This window comes from Tetrao urogallus (assembly GCF_951394365.1).
Source record: "Tetrao urogallus genome assembly, chromosome: 7".
Classification (NCBI taxonomy): domain Eukaryota; kingdom Metazoa; phylum Chordata; class Aves; order Galliformes; family Phasianidae; genus Tetrao; species Tetrao urogallus.
The window spans coordinates 45638833-45660195 of record NC_136820.1 but is presented as its reverse complement, the minus strand read 5'-3'; the positions used below and the strand labels follow the sequence as shown (position 1 = coordinate 45660195).

Genomic DNA, 21363 nt, shown 5'->3' with positions numbered 1-21363 from the left:
CGCACAGGTAGGCATCCAGGCAGGTCTTGAACATCTCCAGAGAAGGAGACTCCACCACCTCCCCGGGCAGCCTGTTCCAGTGCTCCGTCACCTCACCATAAAGAAGTTCTTGCGCACATTTGTATGGAACTCTCTATGCTGCAGCTGATGTCCGTTTCCCCTTGTCCTGTCTCCATGTACCACTGAGAAGAGACTGGCCTCACCACTATGGCTGCCACACCTCAGATATTTATAAACCTGGATCAGGTCCCCTCTCAGTCTTCTTTTCTCAAGGCTGAACAGACCCAGTTCACTCAGCCTTTCCTTATATGGGAGATGCTCCAGGCCCTTCACCATCTTTGTGGCCCTCCGCTGGACTCTTTCCAAGAGGTCCCTGTCTTTTTTGTACTGGGGAGCCCAGAACTGGACGCAGTACTCCAGATGAGGCCTCACCAGGGCAGAGTAGAGGGGGAGGATCACCTCCCTCGACCTGCTGGACACGCTCTTTTTAATGCACCCCAGGATGCCATTGGCCTTTTTGGCCACGAGGGCACACTGCTGGCTCATGGCCAACCTGTCGTCCACCAGGACACCCAGGTCCCTCTCTGCAGAGCTCCTCTCCAGCAGCTCATCCCCCAGCCTGTACTGGTGCATGCAATTATTCCTCCCTAGGTGTAAGATTCTACACTTGCTTTGTTGAACCTCATCTGGTTTCTTACTGCCCAGCTCTCCAGCCTGTCCAGGTCTCGCTGAATGGCAGCACAGCCTTCAGGCGTGTCAGCCAATCCTCCCAACTTTGTATCATCAGCAAACTTGCTGAGAGTGGCCACTATCCCCTCATCAAGGTCATTGATGAAGATGTTGAACAAGACTGGACCCAGCACCGACCCCTGGGGGACACCACTGGTTACAGGCCTCCAGCCAGACTGCACCACCAACGACGACCCTCTGCGCTCTGCCAGTCAGCCAGTTCTCAATCCACCTCACTGTCCACTCACGTGGGAGACAGTATCAAGTGCCTTTCTAAAGGGACTTGTCTTTGTCCCTGTATTTATGTATATAGTGGTCTCCCTTGCTACAGGCATAGAAATGAAAGCCAATTTCATAACATATCCTAACAACCAGAAGTTGTCTCTCAAAGCTGGGAAGTTTTTCTTTCACTCTCCAGCATTTCGGATGTAGATTTTCCATTAGTGACCTCTCTATTCAGTTCAGAATCAAGGAACATTCCTCAAACAAAACAAAAAAGCTGGAAGAAGATGATGCCATCGTATGAAAGGGAAAGCAGAGCAGTATCCTACAGCTTGAATAGAAAAGTGATGGCTAAAATAGTCATGTCTAGTACATATCCAATACTGGGGCTGGATCCCAAGGGACATTGTGTGCAGACATACAATACAAAGATTGTTATGAACAAGGATTACTTCACCACCTCCTGCAGCCACTTCAGAAGTGGGTTAAAGGTAAAACTTGAAAAATACTGAGAAAAATTGTAGCACATCTTAGAGCAAATGGTGATGTATTTATAAACTAACAGAACTGAAAACACTGGGGCTGGAAGAAAGATGCTCAGTCCTAATGCAGGCTCATGTTAAGCAGAACTAAAATGGACTTTTTTCACCTGTTCTTTAACTTCTTCCTTAATGAAGACATTAAACCTCCCCAGTGACAGATCAAAGCAGGAATTGCCAAGAGGCAGCAGAGAGCAGACCTGGCTGTTTTGTGGTAGAAAAGTTTAGAAAAGTTTAGCTACACACAGGAGAGTTGGACTGCCTGTTCCTAGAGGCTTGGACCATTTTATTTACTAGTGTAGATAGAGCCTCCTTTACCAAAATCTTTTAATATTGTTTAAGCAACCTACTCACATTTTTATCACCATTTATTTGTAGTTCTTCTGTAGACTTTTTGAGATCAAGTTGGAGAGTGAGACCTGTACACCACATCACAGAACTGTAGAACTATAAAATACTAAGATTGGAAAGGCCCTCTAAGATTGTACAGTCTAACCATGCACCTACCATCAATAGTGCCCACTAAATCATGTAAGTCAATGTCACATCTCCACAGTCCATGAATACCTCCAGGGATGGTAACTCCACCACTGCCCTGGACAGTCTGTGCCAGTGCTAGACTGCTCTTCTGGAGATGAACTTTTTTCTAATATCCATTCACATGAAAGATGTGGCCAAACACCACTACTTCCACATGGAATATTTGCAAAAGGTTTGATTTTTCTGTTGAGCATGCCCATCTGTGACATCCAGTACATTGTTTGCAACGCCAAACAATATTGCTAAAATCTCGATAGGCTTAAATTTAACCACAGGGCACATCCTCAGACCTCTGATAATTGTGTCTGGTTACAGAAAACTGCAAGAAGAAAGGATGATCTTCCTTGCTGACACACTTTCATGTCTTTGTATTATTAGTTGTTCCTATTTGAAAGTAAGTCAAACGAAATGTGCCCTCTCATGATGCATTTTTTAACATGCTGATATAATTCCTTAAGTACAATACTCATGGCACCAAAATGCTCTTCACCATTAATTACTATGACAGCAACATGGACTTTTTTGTCAAATGCCTTCACATCTTATCTGGTCAAGTCTCCTTTTAATCATTTATGCACTCTTCTCTTTGCAGTAATTCCTGCTAAGCTTGTGATGCAGCCTGAACTCAGCGGATGGGCCAGCTTACATCATGGGAGAGCAGAAGGAGAAAATTCGTTAGTTTGGAAGCCTGTTCTGGAGACAGACACGATGTAAGAACCTTGTCAGGGTGAGCACAAGCCACATGCTCTCAAATTCGCTCATGCTAACGAGAAGTTACAAGACCAGCTGTAATTTATATGAGCTGGTTGGTCATGATTTTCTTTATAAAAACAGACAACATATGCTTTCACTCTAACATCACCTAGTTCAAAGAAAACAATAAAAAAAGAACAAATGTCAAAGAACCATGAACATCAGCACAGCAAGCATGCCTTGTCTGTAGCAGGCAGTGGCTGTGTCAAGGTTTCAGCAATGGCCTCTTGCCACATACGCAGCACGCTTGGAGATGTAGAGGAGTGCTACGTGGACACAAGATGCCATAATTTCAGCCAGAGCCTGAAGCAGTCACACTCCTTCCACAGTGAAATGATAATCGTGCAGTTCTTAAACTTCAGGCAGTAATAAATAAGGCCAAGATCAGTTTTGTGCCAAGATCAGTTTTGTTTGTTTTTCAATGGGAGTGCGAGTCTCGTCACTATTTTCTTTCCACGAGATCCAGCCTCCTGATTACTTTTCACTTGTCTGGGCTTAGGACTCCATCCATTCACTTTTTGGTTCCCCAGTGTAAGTCTGTAGTCTGTGATTACTTGTGGCACATAGTAATAACGCTTGAATTCTTCCACCTCCTCTCTGGGCTTCAATTCAATGCTTGTGTCTTGCTTAAAGCAACAAGCAAGTTGTAGATTTGTTAAAAAAACCTTCAGTGTTTTGTTCTTCTCCTTTCCTGTGCTGGTGTTGATTGGCCTCATGAAAAAACTTATTTCATCTGTCGACATGTTTGGTAGTGTCTTCCAAATTGCCCTGTGTGAAGGTGGAAGGCATAATCTGCGTCCTATTAATGCTCAGATATCTCCAAGGGTTTTCTCTCCCTTGGCTGAACTGGCTGATGCTTTAAGAGGCAGGCAGCACGTTGGGGCACAACACTGAGAACACAGCAGATAATTTCACCACTGATACATCCAAGAAGTAAGTAAACAGAGCATGGCCTCAGTAACATTTGAAAATGCCATTTTCTTGGGCTTATTTTTGGCTGCACCACTGCAGAGGACTGCTGGCTCTGCAGCACCAGTGCCACGCAGTTCAGGGTTAGCTGCCAGGTGTTTCCAATGATGCCAAGGCCATTGATGCAAGCATAGCCTAAGGAAAATTATGGGTGTTGCAATGCCCACCGTTTCAGATTCTGAACTAATAAGGTCTTGAAGTTACATAGTACCAGTCTTTTTGATTGTAGTCTGTCATGACAAATTATTTCCAGACAGAGATGAAGAATCAGGAGATAAATTTTAACCAAAAAAACCATAATTTATGTTAATCTATTACTTTTCAATCTCTTCCCATTCTTGTGTATGTCTCCATTAAAATTTTTGTTCCTAAAATATGATGTGCATATGGCTTTATAGATCAGCTCCTACTAGCTGCAATTGCGATTTTGTATCATAAATTTTCAAAAAAAGAGGAATCATAACAGCAAGCTTATTGATTATAGAAATGACTCTTCCAGACCTCTTCTACCTTGTGTTCTCTATACTTCTTTGTGCCATCCATCTTTGCCTCAAGAAGACTGGGTAACAAAACACATATGTAAACACTGGGTGTGAAAATCAAAACCACCAAACTGCTTTTTGCTGTGCTCCAGGCTCAAACATAAGAAGGACTTTTGCAGTCCTCAGGCTTCTCAGATAATTTATGTAGCAACAGCCACTACACTTATTGTACCTCCTGCTCTCAATGGGACTCATCGTTCAGGGCTGTTGAGCAGTTGGTAACAATTACAGAGGATAAACTGAATGAAATATGTGACGCTGTGAATGTGTCAAGATTTTGACCAGTGGAATTTACATACATGAATAAATATTTAAAACTGTTTAGTAATGAGGCTCCCTGCCTAGCCTCTGTTCTGGGAATCCAGGGATGTAAAAATAATTGCTACCTTTATAATCAGTTACCAGCTTTAACAGCAAGCAAGAAGCGGCTTCAATCTGTGAGGCAAAGAGGGAATTAGGAGATGTATCTCCATTAGCCTGTGCAAATAGTAAAAGCTCCCTCTTAGCTTTTCTTTCAGTAGGGATGGATTGTAGCTCTCTCTTAGCCTAAATTTAGATTAGGACAAACAGAAACATGAGCATGTTGTGGATTAAGATAAATTCCCCCAAGAAGTTGCTGTTTTACTATTAGGACAAAAAAGATGGATTCCAAAAGTCAACTGAGCAAAGTTGTTATTCATGGAAGAGGAGAGATCTCCAGACACACAGCAATTTCACAATCCTGGCTGGGGCCTCAAGGTTCAGGGAGGTTCATTTCCACCATGACTCAAACCCCAAATAACTCTTATATTCAGCCAAGCATTTCCTTGGCTCACTGGAACTTGGCAAAGTGTCTGGTGGGTACAAACACAACATCTGAACTGGAATTGCCTGTATATCTGCCAGAAAAGACATCAATACTTATTCCTCCCCAAGAGCATGTGCTTTGTAAGATGGTCTCCAGAGCTCATAGCTTTTGGATGGGTAGCATTTTGTCTACAGCATTTCAATCCACAGTTTTTCATTTCAGGCTTGTTTGTGCACCCAAGTTTTTTTGCCTTCCATCACGAAGAAGAAAAGAGACATCATGCCATATGAATGTGTTCTGCTTCCCAGCAGCATAGACTTATCATTAGCAGGAACAAAAAGAACGTGTAAAAGAAAAGGCCACAAATGAATCTGAGAGAAGATTTTATGATGATCGTCAATCATAATGCAACAGCATCATTGCTCAGGGTAAGCTGGAGGCATTCCTGATGTGAAAGCAGCTGGGCAAGTAATGGGCAAGAATAGAACTAAGCAAAATATCCAGTGGTTTGAAGATGGGAACCAGGTCATTTAAAGGGTAGGGGGCTGTATTTGCCGTTCATGAATTCGTAGCCTAACTCTTAAGCATTCAAAGGGAACTTAGGCACATGCAACAGTCTGGTCTAGCTTTAGACTGTTTGGTCTAATTTTAGTTGGACTCTTGCCTTGCAAGTAGAGCTAAATGTGAAGCTGTGGGTTCAGTTTAAGGCTCTGTCATGCAGCTCCTGCACAAAGAAATACAGAATAATTCATCCAAGTAGAGCTTCATGAAGCTATAGGGATAAGGATGCAGCACTTCTATCCCTTCTCTGCTCCTTTACCTACTGACGGCTCTTCAGTGCAGGGTTTATTTCTGATGATATATCTATACTTTCTGTAGGAGCTCTCCCCTTTGCACTCCAACTGTTTCAGTTCCTGAGGACAGGAAGGTAAGCTGTGCAGGTGTAGACATTTGCTCATTCCTTCTTTTCTTTCCTTCTCTTTCCTATCACAAGGTCATTAGGGTTTGAAAGCTGCATTATCTCTTGATCACCTCTTGCCAATTCATTTATTCAGCAGTTGCTATTGCTTTCCCTGACAATTAGATGGAACTAATTGCAAGAGCTGATGAAGCAACACAGTCGGGATCCCCTTTCTGCAGGTGCTTTGCCTGGTGCAGACCTCACAGGAGTGCACCCGCATCATTCCCTGTGCAGGCACTCATGTCTGTGGAAACATTCCTACCCTAATAGTAACACTTGTGGAGGCAACAACCGGACAGCTTACAGTCTTCCCAGACACAAATTATAATTTATTATGAAAGAAGCTCCCAAAGGCTGACTGACATCTTCTGGCCCATGAGCTCAGGCAAAGTGATAAACACCCACTTTACCATTTTGTCAATCAAATGCTCCACCTGCAGATTAAAAATATCTATCAAATACTTCACTTGCAGATTTAAAAAATGGAAGTATTTGTTTAACCTACAACATGCATTTAAATAAGACATCCTCAACAAATTACCAAGTAATATTTTCTCTATAAGTCATCTATATTGTCTGTTTCAGATTTTGTCTTTACTCATTTTTTTCCCCAAAATTGAAGGCAAGAGGTGAAGGGAATATTCCCTTTCTCCTGTTCCTACAGTTAGCTCTAATGTATAGTTAAATCCATGCACAGTAGATAGATGTGTACAGACACTTTGCTGTGCAGCCTTCAGCAGCAGCAGCAGAATGGACTTGACTGTGGCTCAGTAGGACTAATGAGTTTCTGGACAGTTTTAAATCCTTTACTCTGACAAAACTAGGAGCAGCAGGAAAACCACCTAAGCTACCTATTTCACTCAGGAGCTGGGAATATTTTTCGGTCCCAAGCAGACATTCAGGTTCCAAAAGGACTTTCTAGAAAGCTGTGGATCTAGGGATTTTGATCCTCTTTAATTAATGTTTAGTTGGGTAGGATCCAAAGGCAATTTACAGAGAGAAACTTCCTACTACCCACAGGCTATTGGCTTTTTCTTGTCTTGTTTGTATGTAAGCTGGATATCCAGAAGGGTTATTTAGGTTTTGAGGGTGAGGCATGCTATGTAAGAAGCATGATTTTCGTAGAAAGGGAGTGTTCTGTGCTTTTGGAAAATTGGACCTCTAAGGCGTTTCAGTTTGCACACACAAATTGTGGCATCCAATCACCCAGAAATCATTGCATTTGCAAATCTTGGCCAAGTCTTAGCTCAGTAATTATTCTAATGAAGACTTTTTCCTTTTTCTTTTTCTTTCTCCATTTCTCTTTTCATTTTCTTTTTCCTTTTCTCTTTCTCTTTCTTTTCCTTTTCCTTTTGTTTTTCCTTTTTCTTTTCTCTTTCCCTTTTCTTTTCATTGTTTTCCTCCTCCCTTTCCTCTTTTTCTTTTTCTCTCTTTTTTTCTCCTTCTCTTTCTCGCTTTCTTTTTCTTATTCTTTTTTCTATTTGCTTTTTCCTTTTCTATTTTCTTTTCCTATTTTCATTTTCTTTTCCTTTTTTTCCCTTCGTAATCTGGTCACCCTCTACGTTAGGCTAAAGAGACAAAAAATTTCATGGTCTACACACTGGTTCTTTCCCTCCATAAATTTTCTTTCATCCCAACGTGGTCCAAAACAGGCTTGAAACATGTTAGCATGATGGTGTCTCACCCTGCCTGCAGTCTATGCGGTCACTGTTTCAGCAAGGAGCAGAGTTGTCAGTCTGCCTCTTTGTACCAGCCTGAGCACACTTAAGAATGTATAAACACTAACAAGATAGAGAAACTTCCTGTAGGATTTATTCAACAGATAGGATGGGAGATGTCCCCTTTCTTTCGGTAAGCAATATGCAATTTATGACCTTCTCATGACAGTTTTATGCCTATTATGATTGGTTTGTTTTTTTTTCTTAAATAAAGAAAAGCAAATGTGAAGATCTAACATTCAAATAACATTTAAAACAGAGATAAAGTGACGAAGCTCTGCAGAGTATAAGTTATGAGTGACATTTTGTCCTTTGTTGGGGGTGGCAAAAAGACAGAAATACAAGAAAAATAAAAAGGATATCACTTTCAACCTTCCATTTAATTATCGAGGCCTCTGTCAATTAGTGTCACCATTCATCATTTTAAGGGTAGCCCCCTAAAGATGCAGCAGCAGCTCCTCTTTTAGCATCTGAGTTAGCTGAGAGCCTTCCAGAAAATAATCACTTTTCTGAGGGGACAAACTCAACAACAGTCAGAAACCTCATTTTTATTCCTGCCTTCTTGGACAAGTTGCTATTTCTGGCCTTAAAATGGTGATAAGGATCTCTGGCTGAGAAAGGGTAAAGTAAGGATGACACTAGAATTATTTATAACTCCAGAATTTCTTTTTTTTTTTTTATTCATGAGTTTTTCCCTCCTCCCCTACTTTCATAATTGAATACTTATAAAATAAATTGTTCTACTCCCCCTTCTGTACTTGGAACACTGTGATTTATCAACATAGACAGTCTGAGACCCGGCAGATAAAATGCAAAGCGTGAACTGAAGTAAATAACTGAAGTTCACAGCATGAACTAAATCATGTTTTATTACCTTTAATATTTCAATTGCTTCTTAGCATGAGAAGCAGAGACCAGGGTGCATTCGGCAGCTCACTTAACCTCCCTTTCCTCTGCGCTGCTTTAGCTCTCCTCCTCCTCCTCCTCCTCCTGGGGATCTTCCTCCATGTGGAAAAACAAGAAGCTAAACTCATCCTCTCTTGGAACCAGAGCTGTGACAAAGCAATTTCAGGATTCCTCACTAGGCCTCTCTTCCAGATTTCCAAGTCAGAAGCTTGATCATCCCAGGCTGCTTCTGTAACCAGGGGAAGCAGGGCTCTCCAACAAGGCATTCAGATCTCGCATACACCAAACTTTAGTCCCCACAGGTGCATGTTTCTGTCTGATATTTATCAAGGGCATCTGAAGTACTTTGGCCATCCTACCAACGAATCTACATGCTTAGAAAGATCCCCAAATCACCTTTTCTCCTGTCATTCTTCCAATTACCTAAGCTATTAGCTAAGACCAGCTCTGGTTTCCATTTTGATTGTTGTTTTCTAGAGTTTCTCTCTGTTTTTATATATTCTCTCTTCTCCAGCAGACTATCTCTAGTGTATTCCGTCCTCTTCAATAAATCAGTGACTCCTGGAGGGGTGATTCCAACTGAACTTTGCAGCTGTACGTAGGCTGAATGGCAACAGATCTTCCCAACTGGCTTCTCCATAGTCCCTCAAGAGAACTGAGACACATGGGACTTAAAAGTACTTTGCATGAAAATCTGTAAGCTGTAGCTCATTAGTGGGGACTGTGACTTGATGGTCTGCTACAGGAATTAAAGCGTGGAACAGTTTGATGAGAGCAAAAATCTCTCCCCTCATTCTCAGTCATGAACGCTCCATTTTTGAGCTCTACTGGGTCACGTATTGGATTATCGGATCCACAAAGAAATAACCAGAGGATATGTTTAATATACTGCTTTGCATCTTTGAACATCCAAAATAAATAAATAAACAAACAAATAAATAAATAAAATAAAAGAATCACTGCGTTAAACATTTGTATGTCTTCACTGAGCAACATTTTAGGCATTTCTGCTCAACATCGGCTATTTCTTGTGTTTAGAAGTCAGTTCAACTCTAGTTTCTTATAGAAATTATGTAGGGCAACCAATTAATTTAAATCAACAATTTTATCAATATTTAGTATTACCAATGCCAGCAGCAACTTTTGGACCAATGGGAAAAAGGAGAGGAAGAGACCAAAGCACAACAAGTTTGGGAAAGTTCCCTGTCTTGCAGACCAACAACTGCAAACTTTAGTTCAATTGCTCTCTCAAAAGGCTTTACAATTTCACACACAAGTATACTGGCAGTCTCCACTGAATGAATATGAGGATGATTCTTTTCAAAGAGATTCCTGGAAATGTCACCTTTGGTTGATATTCTCCTTTTCCAGGAATGCTGAGAATCTACACAAAAGATGCAGTGGAGCTGCACACACACAGAAATGAATGTATTATTCTCAAACCACTCTGCTGCTACTTTCTCACCATTTTAGGCTTTTTACACAGCCATTCCGATCATCTTTTCATTATCAGACAAATCCTTAAGAATTTCCTCTGGCAACTTATCCACCGCAATAACAGAATGTTTTCCTTGAGCAAGGACAAATCAACATTAGGTGAAAGCTTCAGGATTTCACCAAGGCTCTGAAAGGCCAGAACACAACAAGCTAAAGCACTACATGTCTTTTGAGCTTTGTTCTTCTTTCACCCACAGTACTTGATGCAGTTCTGCTGGTTTTACATCTACCAGCCCAAGATGCCAAGCATCCCAACGTATATCTTCTTCCCCAGCTCACCTTTCTCCAAGGAGGGAAATAATTACAATGACAAACAGTTTTCCCCAGCATAGGTGTAGCTGAATACTAGAGTATGGGCTGAAAAACAGCATTATGCATTAAGCATTAAGTTATTTTAACAGCGTTCAGAATCGTTTTCCTCCCAATCAGCCAGAGATCCAGCAGTTCCTCTGCATTGGGAGTACAGGTAAATATTTGATCTTTTCAATCTGCAGCCAGCTAGCCAAACAGGGACTGACTGTTCCACCAGCCTTCTTATTTTCTTATCCCATGCTCTTTGGAGGGATTCTTAAGTCAACAGACTCTCTCCCCCTCCTTTCTTCCCATTCTCCCAGATAATGCATCTCAACCCAATTTCACATCGCTGTTAAACTCCATCGTATGGTAGTAAGTGCCAACCACAGATGTTGCCACAACATCCTTATGTTTCATGAGCATAACTAACTCTTCATTGATAATTTCCAGGGTTGCAATGTAACTTATGACAGAATGTAGGTAAAGTGTTAAAACAAGGGGCTGACAGCTCCAAGGAGCTCTCTGATACACATATGTCTCTGCTCACAGGGAGTTGTTTCTCAGCACTGAGAAGCACTTCTACCTCAATGTCATGATAGGAGTGGAAATCCATGATAGTGGATTTCCCACAACACAAATGCTCCAGGCTCCCATCATCCTTGTGGCCCTTCACTGGATGTAATCAGTGATTCAGAATGTTTTTTTTGATGCATGTACATTTTCACAAGCTGCTGAGAACCTGAAAACTTAGATCCCTACCTGGCATCTGCAGAAATCCATGGTAAAAATGAATCAAAGAATTATAGAATATCCTGATTTGGAAGGGACCTATAAGGATCATTGAGTCCAACCCCTGTATCCACACAGGCCCACAGTCATAGGATCACAAAATCATAGAATGGCTTGGGTTGAAAGGAACATTTAAGATCATCTAGTTCCAAGCCTCTGCTACAGGCAGGGACACCTCCAACTAGACCAGGTTGCTCAAAGTCTCATCCAGCCTGGTCTTGAACATCTCCAGGGTGAGGACATCCATGACCTCACTGGGAGGCCACCTGTGAGGTTGGGTACAGAAACTCGGAGCCTGTGGGATCCCAACATACATCCTAGGGGGTCTGAATCCAGCCTTCCTCTTCAGAAAGCTGGTGCCTGGACATGCAGGAGGCAGCAAGACCAGGAAATACATCTTGGCAACCTGACCCAGTGGTTGACAACCCTGGCCATGGGATGCTTCTGGAGCTCAGTGATCTTTCAACTTAAGCCATTCTATGATTCTTTGGTCTGGGCCAGGACTGTGGTCTTAATCCCTCTCCCTTCCCACTTAAATACTTGAAATTTTGCCATCTCTCTTTCCCTCTGCATAAATGAACTAACTTGAATAAACAAATAAGAAAATAAACTAATAAAGTTCTCGATTGATAACTTTCTTTGGGAGACAAAAAGTTAAAAGCTGGGAGATGCTACACGTACAGACAGCTGGTATATTCTTGTGCTGTCAGTTTTCTCTTGCAATCAATATTATGAAATGTTATGATTATTATCAAATATCATTATGTTAATTCTGAATCTGTTACAAGTCCCATCTATTGCAGTCATTATACTTTAAATAAATGATCATCTCAGTTTTAAAAAATAAAAAATATGAAACAAAACTCCCTGCCTTGCTATTAGCTAGCAAGGAGGATTTAGGTAGGCAGACAGATCTGCTCCTAGTGGTGCTAGTTTGATAAATTGTGGCTTTCCTCCAAATAGAGGCAGAGTTCAGTATTTCACACCATGACAGGTTCTGTCTGTACTATGCGGATAAGGTTGCTTGGATCAGAACCAAGCTCACATCTATTCACGGAGGTGGGAGAGTTTTGAAAGGAGCATGTCTTTATTGTATTGTGGTGCTGCTTCCTAGAGGCTGTGCTGAGCCCCAAGCCCTGTTGTGGTAGGCAATGCATAAACACAGAGGAAGAGACAGGAGAGCTGAAGAATGGTAAGGAACTGAGTCACAGGGAGAAGCCAAAGAAAGCCCATAGCTGGGCTCCTGATGCCCAGTCCCTTGCTTTGTATCTAGCGAACCGTAAACAGCTTCTCAGAAAACAAAGCAAATATACAACAGCAAGAAGAACATACCGAGCTATGCAAATGGCACCAGTTTTGGGGTTTAGGAATATCTGTGAACCACCCAAAGGGAATCTTAGGAAATCATCAAGTGCAAAGGCTGCTTTCCCAAAGCTTCATTTCATCACCTTTTTAGGGATCTGGAACTTTATGCCGTTGTCTCTGCAGCCCTTCAACTCACCTGGATTTCATTTCACACTTGAAGCTCAGCTGGATTTTGTTGTTTTATCAAGAGGGTGGAGGAACCCAAGGGCCTGTGGTGTGTCCTGCAGCTGATTTATGTCTTTACAGTGCAGAAGCCAGGTGCAGACTTGCCAGGGGGTAAGGGGCTGCCAGTCCCCCATTACAAGGCTTGTTGCAGCAGGATCCTTCCCTCTGTGTGAGGCAGGAATGCCTGCACAGCCTCCCTGCAGATCTGTTCTGCATCCACCTCTCATGAGCTGGATGAATCCTGCAATTTCCTTGTTATTTGCATGCCAATGCAGGAAGAACGCAGAGGGCAGAGTTAAGATTTGCTGTGAGTTAGGGATTTGTGAGAATGCCAGATTCGGAGATGCTCCAAAGGGCAGATCAAGGGTGCAGACACAAAGGTTAAACAAACAAAAATAAAAGCCTTTGCACCAAACCCTGCAAACAAAAACCACCCAGCTGACTTCAGCTCTGAGATGCGAGCACAAGGATTATAAAAATACATACTTTGCTATTTCAGACAGAAATCTAAATAAAGCTTTTCCTGCTCTTCTTGTCTCAGATGCTAACAAAATTAATGGCTGCTTTTTTTTTTTTTTTTTTTTTTTTTTTGGCCAACGATTCATTAGCCTCTTTAAGGAGCCTGCTCCTTAAACCTTCATAAAAACAAGTCAAAATCCTCCCCAAGATCTCAACTACAGTCAGGTTTTGCTTCTCTCCAGGCTGGTGTGAGATTATAATGCTTCTCAAGGTGTTCCCTTCCTCATAATGAAGCTCCATCTGTTCTACAGATGGTAAAGATCACAAGAACCAGCATTAAATATCCCTCCCCCACTAGAATTTTTACCTTATGGTAATGCTGCTCTTTGTTTTCTCTGGCTTTCCCAGGAGCAGAGGAGCGTGCCACAGAGCACAGGGACTCATCTATTGCCCCAGCCAGCCCAGGCAATGGTGGCTGCCTCTGCATGAAGAGCATTTCACAGATTTTGGCTAGGACTGAGCCAGAGGAAGAGCTTTCTGACTGATTTTTTCAGGAAAACTCCGTGCCCTTGAAATCACCAGCTGTATTTTTCATCCCATCATCTCTCAGCTACTAGCCCCAGCTTTGCCCCTGATAGACAAATCTCTACACTTTTCTTCTACATCTTGCTCTCACGTTTTTGCTTCCAGGGCAAATAGAAATCTGTTGCAGCAAGGACTTACGCTTTGAGGCACAACAAAAATTCAAGAGGTCAGGTCCCAAAGGATGGGAAATAAATTTATAGGTATTTGCTACTCATTTCTGGGTCTTTTTCTTCAGATATCTGCATGAGATTTTGAGCCTATGAAGTACTCAGTGGGGGTGAGCTCCTGGGTACACTGCCAGCCTCTGAATGTTGGCCTCCTCTGGTATAACCATGCTGAGCATCAGAAACCAAAACACAAAATGGAGCCACCTTTGATGATCTTCCTCTCCATACATAATCAAAATAATTAGATTCACTTAACTAAACAAGTTTTAGTTCTACAACAGGATAAGCACACTGGATCTTTAGACAATCCTCTAAGGCCGCTGGCAATGGACTAACTCCATCTATGTGGTTTAACATTTGCCTAACAGAAAGCACTGCTACTTTTCTCTTCTTGACAGGTAGATAATCCTAAGAGGTCTGACAACCGTATTAACATCCAAACCACAAACGACGGGTAATATGAAAAGCTGGATTTTCTGACATACAACCTTTACATCTGCTTTCTACATCAGAGCCAGAATTAGTTCTACTGTTGTGTTTGTATTAAATATGTGGATTAATGGAGCTCAGCGAGAGTGCTGAATAAGCTCTTCCCATCTCCAGTGGCTTTGGATTGCATCTTTCCATGGAGAGACAAATGTGTAGCTTGTTATATTCTGTGTTTTGCACTTGGAAAAACTGTGGCTTGGTGCTAAATCAACAGCTGCTTGTTCAGAAGAAGGGATTCCAAACTTCTATTACAAGTAAGCAAATTTGGGCTGGGGGTGCTAACAGGGCTGAAATCCTACAAGGAATCATTTTGGTGGTGTCAGTTCAGACCGTAGCCCGCCAACAGAGCCATTGCTCAAAGAGAACTGACCCCTCTCATGCATGCCAAAAGCCCAGAGTCCTGATCCAGGAAGATTTGATAGCACCTGCAAACCCAAACAATAAGATATGTTGCTCCAGTATCCTGGCTCAGTCACTGCTCAGGTAATTACATCCCACTTATCTAAATTTCTTCCTCAGTTTTCCCTGGCATTTAGTAATTTTCTTCACTTCCTTTCCAAAACAGCAGTTTAACAGTCCAGCTGGCTGCTGAATAGTCACCATCCTTTGAATGATGGCTAAATGTCTCTTCTGTGCATAATTATGTGCACTTTGCAAGGCACCTTGGGACCTTATGAATTGGGGGAAGGAGAGAAGCGATATACAAAGTGATGGGTTTTGTTTTCATTTTTATTGGTCTCACAACTGGGAGCACTATTGGCACAAGATCTTAGAAGCTGAGAACAGGTAAAAGCAGCTTTTCCCTAAATTAATAACTCTACGGAAATAAAGCCCAAATCACAATAAGTTTTTCCATACAATTCCCTCTGGCAAATACTTTGTTGAAGTAATAATTTCAGCAAGAGTGGGACCCAGATGAGCGCCAAGTCTCAGAAAATACACGTGTGCCCACAACAGAGGTGCACAGAGACAAGTTTCATGGAAGCCACTGCACAGGGCTGGGTCCAACATCAACCAGATTGAGCCCAGAGGTTCTCCATGCTCTGAGTGGGCTGAATAGGGCATCACAGATGAGTGTTTGACATTGCATCTGGCTGCAGTTTTTGGTGCCTAAATTAGGGCCGTGGAAGGGTTTGCAGTGATGTCACCCCTTGGGCTGTTTTCACAGAGCTGGACATACAGGGACCGAGCTGATGGGAAAAGGCAGGTGGGAGAAAACACGGCTTCCATGTTTTGCTCTGCAAAGTTAGGCCTGCAGATCCCTGTTCTTCAGGTTACAGCAAAACTGAGGTGATGGGCCCTCATTTTCCTTCTTCTAAACACAGACAAGTGTACAGGAATCATGGGATCAGGAGAGAAAGCAACAGGGGGTTTGGTTTTGTTGTTCAACATTTGGGAAGAGGAGATCTGAATCGTCATGACTCATTCCCTAAAAATACCTGTCTCTCTCCATTGACTGCACAGGGAGCCCAGGGTGACCAGCTTGATGTAGAAGTGAGCCGTGGAGATATCTGAAATTAGACGAAGTGAATCCCATCTCTCAAGCCAGTCTGGGTAGGAGGTAGTGTGGGACGGTGCAATGCAAGAGTCTACATGTGAGCTGGAAGTCTGCACTCCCACTGCCGGCGCTGGGGATCTAGTCAACGTGGTCGGCAGAGCCCAGGAAGCAATGTGTCTCACTGTAAAGCAGACTCCTACGTTTGGTCAGTGAATCACTCTCTATACGCCTACATTTCAGTGAGATGGATCCTATCCCTGAAGTTAAGAGAGATGAATCTCACCCTGAAGTCTTTCTCCTCCTTTTTGTATCTGCTGCTAAAGTTTCCAACGTGCTATTACACGAAATCAATCGCTCAAGCTAGCCATCACTCCACCTTCCCTCCATCCCCAACAGAACCATAACAAGCTAACACATTTTCATGTTCATTTTCCAAACTTCATTTCCAAACTCAAAGTAAAATCTTCCAACATTCCTCAGCTTCCATCAAGCCCTTCAGTGTCTACATACCTCACCAGCACATTAGAGCTTTCTTCTTCCTCCAGTGTCCAAATAAAGCTCTTGCAGCTCTCCATTATTGCAAACAGATCCGGTTATCTCTTAAGCTGCAATGAAAATATCGCATATTCTTCCACCATTTTTCTCCTTTTTTTCCCACTTGCTGTGCAACAATACAAATGTAGTTTCTGTCAATACTAGTGCCAATGCGTTCTCAAATAACTGCATGTCAGGTGCACAAATTACAGGACTAACAGAGGCTGTGATTACATTTCGTGTATGGGTTCTCAAGGCATATGATAATGAATATTAATAGAAACTATTTCTCCAGTAAATGATTGTTTTCTCAATAGTTGATATAAATAAAACCACTTAGATAGGAAACAGATTTTTTGATGTCTCTATCACAAATGCAATGATGTATTTCCACAAGAAAAGGCACACCTGCCAGTGTACACTAGTAGAAATGTAAATATTTGCAATTTTTGTAGTAATTAAACCCAACCCTCCAAGGCCCATCTCACAGCATCAGAAGACAGAATGTAGGTTCATAAGCTAACAAAGAACGAATGAAGTATCACAAAACCAGATGGAATCAAAATTAAAACTCAGAAATCAATCGAAGGAGGCAGGGTCTGTCTCTCCAAACTTCAGATACCTGTAAATGGATGGCTGCAGGTGAGTTAGTCACTCTGCCAGTCATTCCCACATGTCTCAATGGAGACAAACAGGCACCTAAGGCACAATTCTCTCATCCACTTTAAGTATCTAAATTTGGATGAAATGAATCACTGTCTCCCTGGACTAGATCTCCACTGTCTGCAGAGGGAGCTAAGGGAGACTAGCTGAGATTCAGGCACTTAGTTAGATGAACACAGGCATAATAACCTACCTTAAAAACATAGTTTGTAAAAAAAAATGCACAGAAAACAACCGTTACCCATTTAAAAGAAGGGAAGAATTACAGATCCCAAACTTTGTTTATCGGAGAGGCTGTGTAACAGTGAACACCATCTTTTATTCCACTGTGATAGAGGGCAGTGGACCTGTGCTCTCTTCTGCATTGCTTCATTTGCCAGCTAAATCTCACCTAAGGATGGAGTTACGGGTAGTGGGCAACAACAGCAACTCCACAAGGAGAGCAGGAGAAAAAGTCTTGAAGGGAAGACAAGGCAAGGAAGAGCAAAGGAGGAAAAAGGGACTGAAAAAGGAAAGGAAATGGGAAGGGAAAGGGAATTTGCCTATAAATATTAGTGCTTTTCTCCTGAAATGGAAGTCTTCTTTGGGAAGCAGATGTTATCCCTAAAGAGTTGTGTTTACTGAAATACACACACAAAAAAAAAAAGAAAGAAAAAAAAAAAAAAGAGGAAAACAAGAAGAGTTTTGGCAGATTATTCTGACTTCCTACAGTCTATTTGCAGTCAAATCTGTGGGAAGTGGACGGGAGACTTGAGGGAATATCTGCAGAAATTCATTCCAAGGTGATCAAAGGGAGCTTTACCCATGAATTTACTGTCCTACTGACTTATTTTTTCAGAAATCCTAGACACCTGGAGAGGTGTTAAAAAGATGAAAGGGGAAAAAAAAAAGATCAACAACATTCTGCTCTTCAAAATTTCAACCTATTCCATCCTCCAAACCTCACTTCAACACCTCTTGAAAAACTGGAACACATATTGAAAGAAAAGAAAAAGCTGTAACAGATCCATGAGCTTTTATACTATTTATACTTGTTTGCTATGGATTTTTTACATACAGCTAATGGCTCTGCTAAGCCACATGTGTTTTCCTCATCCTCTCTGTGCAACTTCATTCTCTTTCTTTCTTTCTCTGCAGCATCTTCTCTACACCATCTTCAATTAGGCCTTAATCTCTTCAAAGCAGGATTCTCCTATTTGGATTTAGGTGAGCAGGAGAGACTTCAGTCATAGCTGAAGCCCTGAGGTGCTGTCCTGATACAGATGAATAAGGATCGGAAGGGAGAGTGAGGCTGATGTTTTCCAAAAGGATTCAAGGAACTCAGGTAACCTTCCCTTAAACCACTTTAGCTTTATGAGCAAAGAAGCAGAACACCACAGTCCTAGTTTTGGCAAGATACTTAAGCATGTGTTTAGATAAGATCTTGAAGTTAATGGGATTAATCAGAGGTGGTGTACATTGGCCCATATAAAACATGCATTTCTAGATATCACTCTAAAATGTCCCAAATATGAGCCTTTCTGAGGGAAAACTTTTCCATCACGTATCTTTCTGTTGCATCAGGCGAAAAAAACCCACTCCTGAGCTTTTAAATCTAAAATGCCTTTCACAGTCATCATCAGCTTTTCATAGAGTAGTAAATGAGACAAAAGATAAAGCAAAGATCCCAATACAGCAAAGCCATCATTATAGGAAATATTTGTCCCAGCCCTACTCGTGCCAACAAGCACTGTCCTGTGCTTTCGGTTCCTTGTCCACAAGACTGATCATCCATAGCTCACACATGACCCAGTCCCTCAAAAATAAAGCAGTTTATGGTTATTTTCTCCTAAAGACAGTGACAGTAGCACAGTTAAAGTCCTTAGCAGGAGCCAAGTTCCCTCCTGGAGTTCAGGGATAGGTATCCCTGCACACTGGGTGAATGGCTTGAAAATATCTACATTTCAAAAATTCAAGCTTCATGGGTCAAAAAATGTCTTTATCATGCAGCCTGTTGGTGAATGTGTTCAGGCATAGGCAAGGCTCTTGGGGTTCTGGACTGTTTTCAGTCATGCTTATGTCACTGATAGTAGAAGACATTCCTTAAAAACACAGAAATGACTGTGAACAGGAGCCCATGCTTCAGTGCTAGTTGTCTTTTTTCCAACTGAACTGTGAAAAAAAAAACAGGAAAAAAAGCACAAGAGCAATAGAAAAGTGAGCAAGCCAAGAGGAAAATTCAGCCCCATTTCTACAGCATTTAAGTGAAAGATTCAATGAATGCATTGCTTTAGGTTGGAAAGAGAGGATTTCAGCGCTACCATTAGCCTCTGTCAATGGTCTGAGACACGCAGCTGAACTTCACACACAGCTCAGTCCTACTGCTGTTTAACTGCCAATACAAAAGATACTATCTCTACTGAAGCATGAACCCAAAGCTTAGATTTTCAGGAAATCAGCAGGCAAAGCAGTGGGAGGAGGCAAAAAAACAACAGCACCCAAAACATCTTGTTTGCTAAATCTGTTGGTGGAAGCGGTAATGCAAAGGCTGAACCCACCAAAAGCCTTGCTGGAAGTTGTGCAGTCACTTCTCACCAGGCTGAGCTCAAGACTGTATGGTCTGTCCTGTGAAAAGTAGATGAGAAATCCAAAAATAAAATAGCTGACTGTAAGTTGCGATCAACACGCCATACATATGTAAATTGTTGCTGACCCTGAGAAAAGCTGCCTCTGCATTATGATAAGGTCTGAAACCTGATTGAAATGTTTCATAAAGGGCATTATTTTGGAGGTGATCTTTAAACGAGCAGAGCAGGAAAATCATCACTGTCTTTCCTCAGTAGTCAGAAAAATAGGTTACCAATGAGAGGGACTTTAGCCAAATTATTTTCTTTGAAATTCAACTGGTGCTGGATTTTCTGTATCTCAGAGTCCTCTTTAATGACAGCATAGTTCTGGGACACAATTACATAATTATTACTGTATTGATAACGTGTAAGTATTTCCTGGCCTTACTGCCCCTGCAGCTCTAATCTAGATCATAAAGCCCTCTCATAATTGCAATATTAATCATACCAGAGTCTGCTGGATGCAGTATTGCATCACTGTCCCTTCCTGGGTCCTTTTAACATCAGCAAGGTGATGACACTGACCATCTCCACAAACACATCCATTCAGGCCATTAGTATTTTCACCTATTCATAAGGATAGCTGAAACAATGGACATCCTCAGAGTTCTTCCCACATTGCTCAGCTACAAAAGGGTCTTTTCTATTTTTTTAAAGAAGTGTGAGGATTTTCCAGAATTTAGAAGCCCCAACAGTTTCTGCTTTGCTGTGAACATGCCAAGCTGACAGCTGGAAGGGCTTCCTGTCTGCTTCACATGTGAACTAACTGCACTCATGGAGGTGGGAGGAGAAAGGGGAAAGCTCAGTATTCAGAGATGCTCTCTTTATGCTGGTACCTCTGCCCTTCAGCTGCTCAGACACATTCAGATCAGACTGATCTTCATTGAGTGTCTTTCTCTTCACTCCTAGCACTTCAAATCTTTGGCTCAGCCATGTCTTTGCTGCTTTGTCAACAACCCTGCCCATCTGACTGGCTGGAGATATCTCAGCTGCCTTGTTCACGACAATCTTCTGAACTTCCCTTGCTGTAGTTGTGTTGTACTTCATGCTGGGCCATGTATCCCGCAACAGTGGTGGACTTCAGCTATCTTTTTTCAAAAGTCCGATATATGCTGTGGAATGGACCACTTGGCACAGGGAAGTGTGGCCAGATATCAAAGGTCATTCCACAGTTTTTAAGTAGTGACTCTTCTTGTTGTATAGCCTTCCACCATCACCTGGAAAGCCCTGAGGAACCCACTGTTTCCATCTGCTGACTCATCAACGCTTCTGCCTATCTTCCATTATATGATTTTATTGGTGGAGCAGGTTACCCAGAGAAGCTGTGAATGCCCCCTCTCTGGAGGCATTTAAGGCCAGGTTAGATGGAGCCTTGGGCAGCCTGATCTGGTGTGTGGCACCAGCCTAAAGTAGGGGACTTGGAACTGGGTGGTCCCTTCCAACCCAAGCCATTCTATGATTCTATGATTCTATGATTCTGTGATTCTATGATTCTATGATTCTATGATTCTATGATTCTGATTCTATGTTCTGAAAACGCTCTTTTGAAGGAGCTTTTTCCTCCACCCCAGGCACTGTTAAAATGT

The 21363-nt window shown here is 42.0% G+C and overlaps 1 protein-coding gene across 1 annotated transcript in view; it reads right to left on the bottom strand.

Annotated features, from left to right (window-relative positions):
* ACVR2B (activin A receptor type 2B) overlaps positions 1-20824 on the bottom strand; it is a gene marked incomplete at both ends in the record, with an annotated part of 147701 nt that extends 126877 nt beyond the window's left edge. Inside the window, one exon of the mRNA XM_079538147.1 lies at positions 20614-20824. Within this exon, the coding sequence (XP_079394273.1) occupies positions 20614-20824 (211 nt within the window). The remainder of the gene's footprint in view (positions 1-20613) is intronic.
* Between the last annotated feature and the right edge of the window lie 539 nt (positions 20825-21363).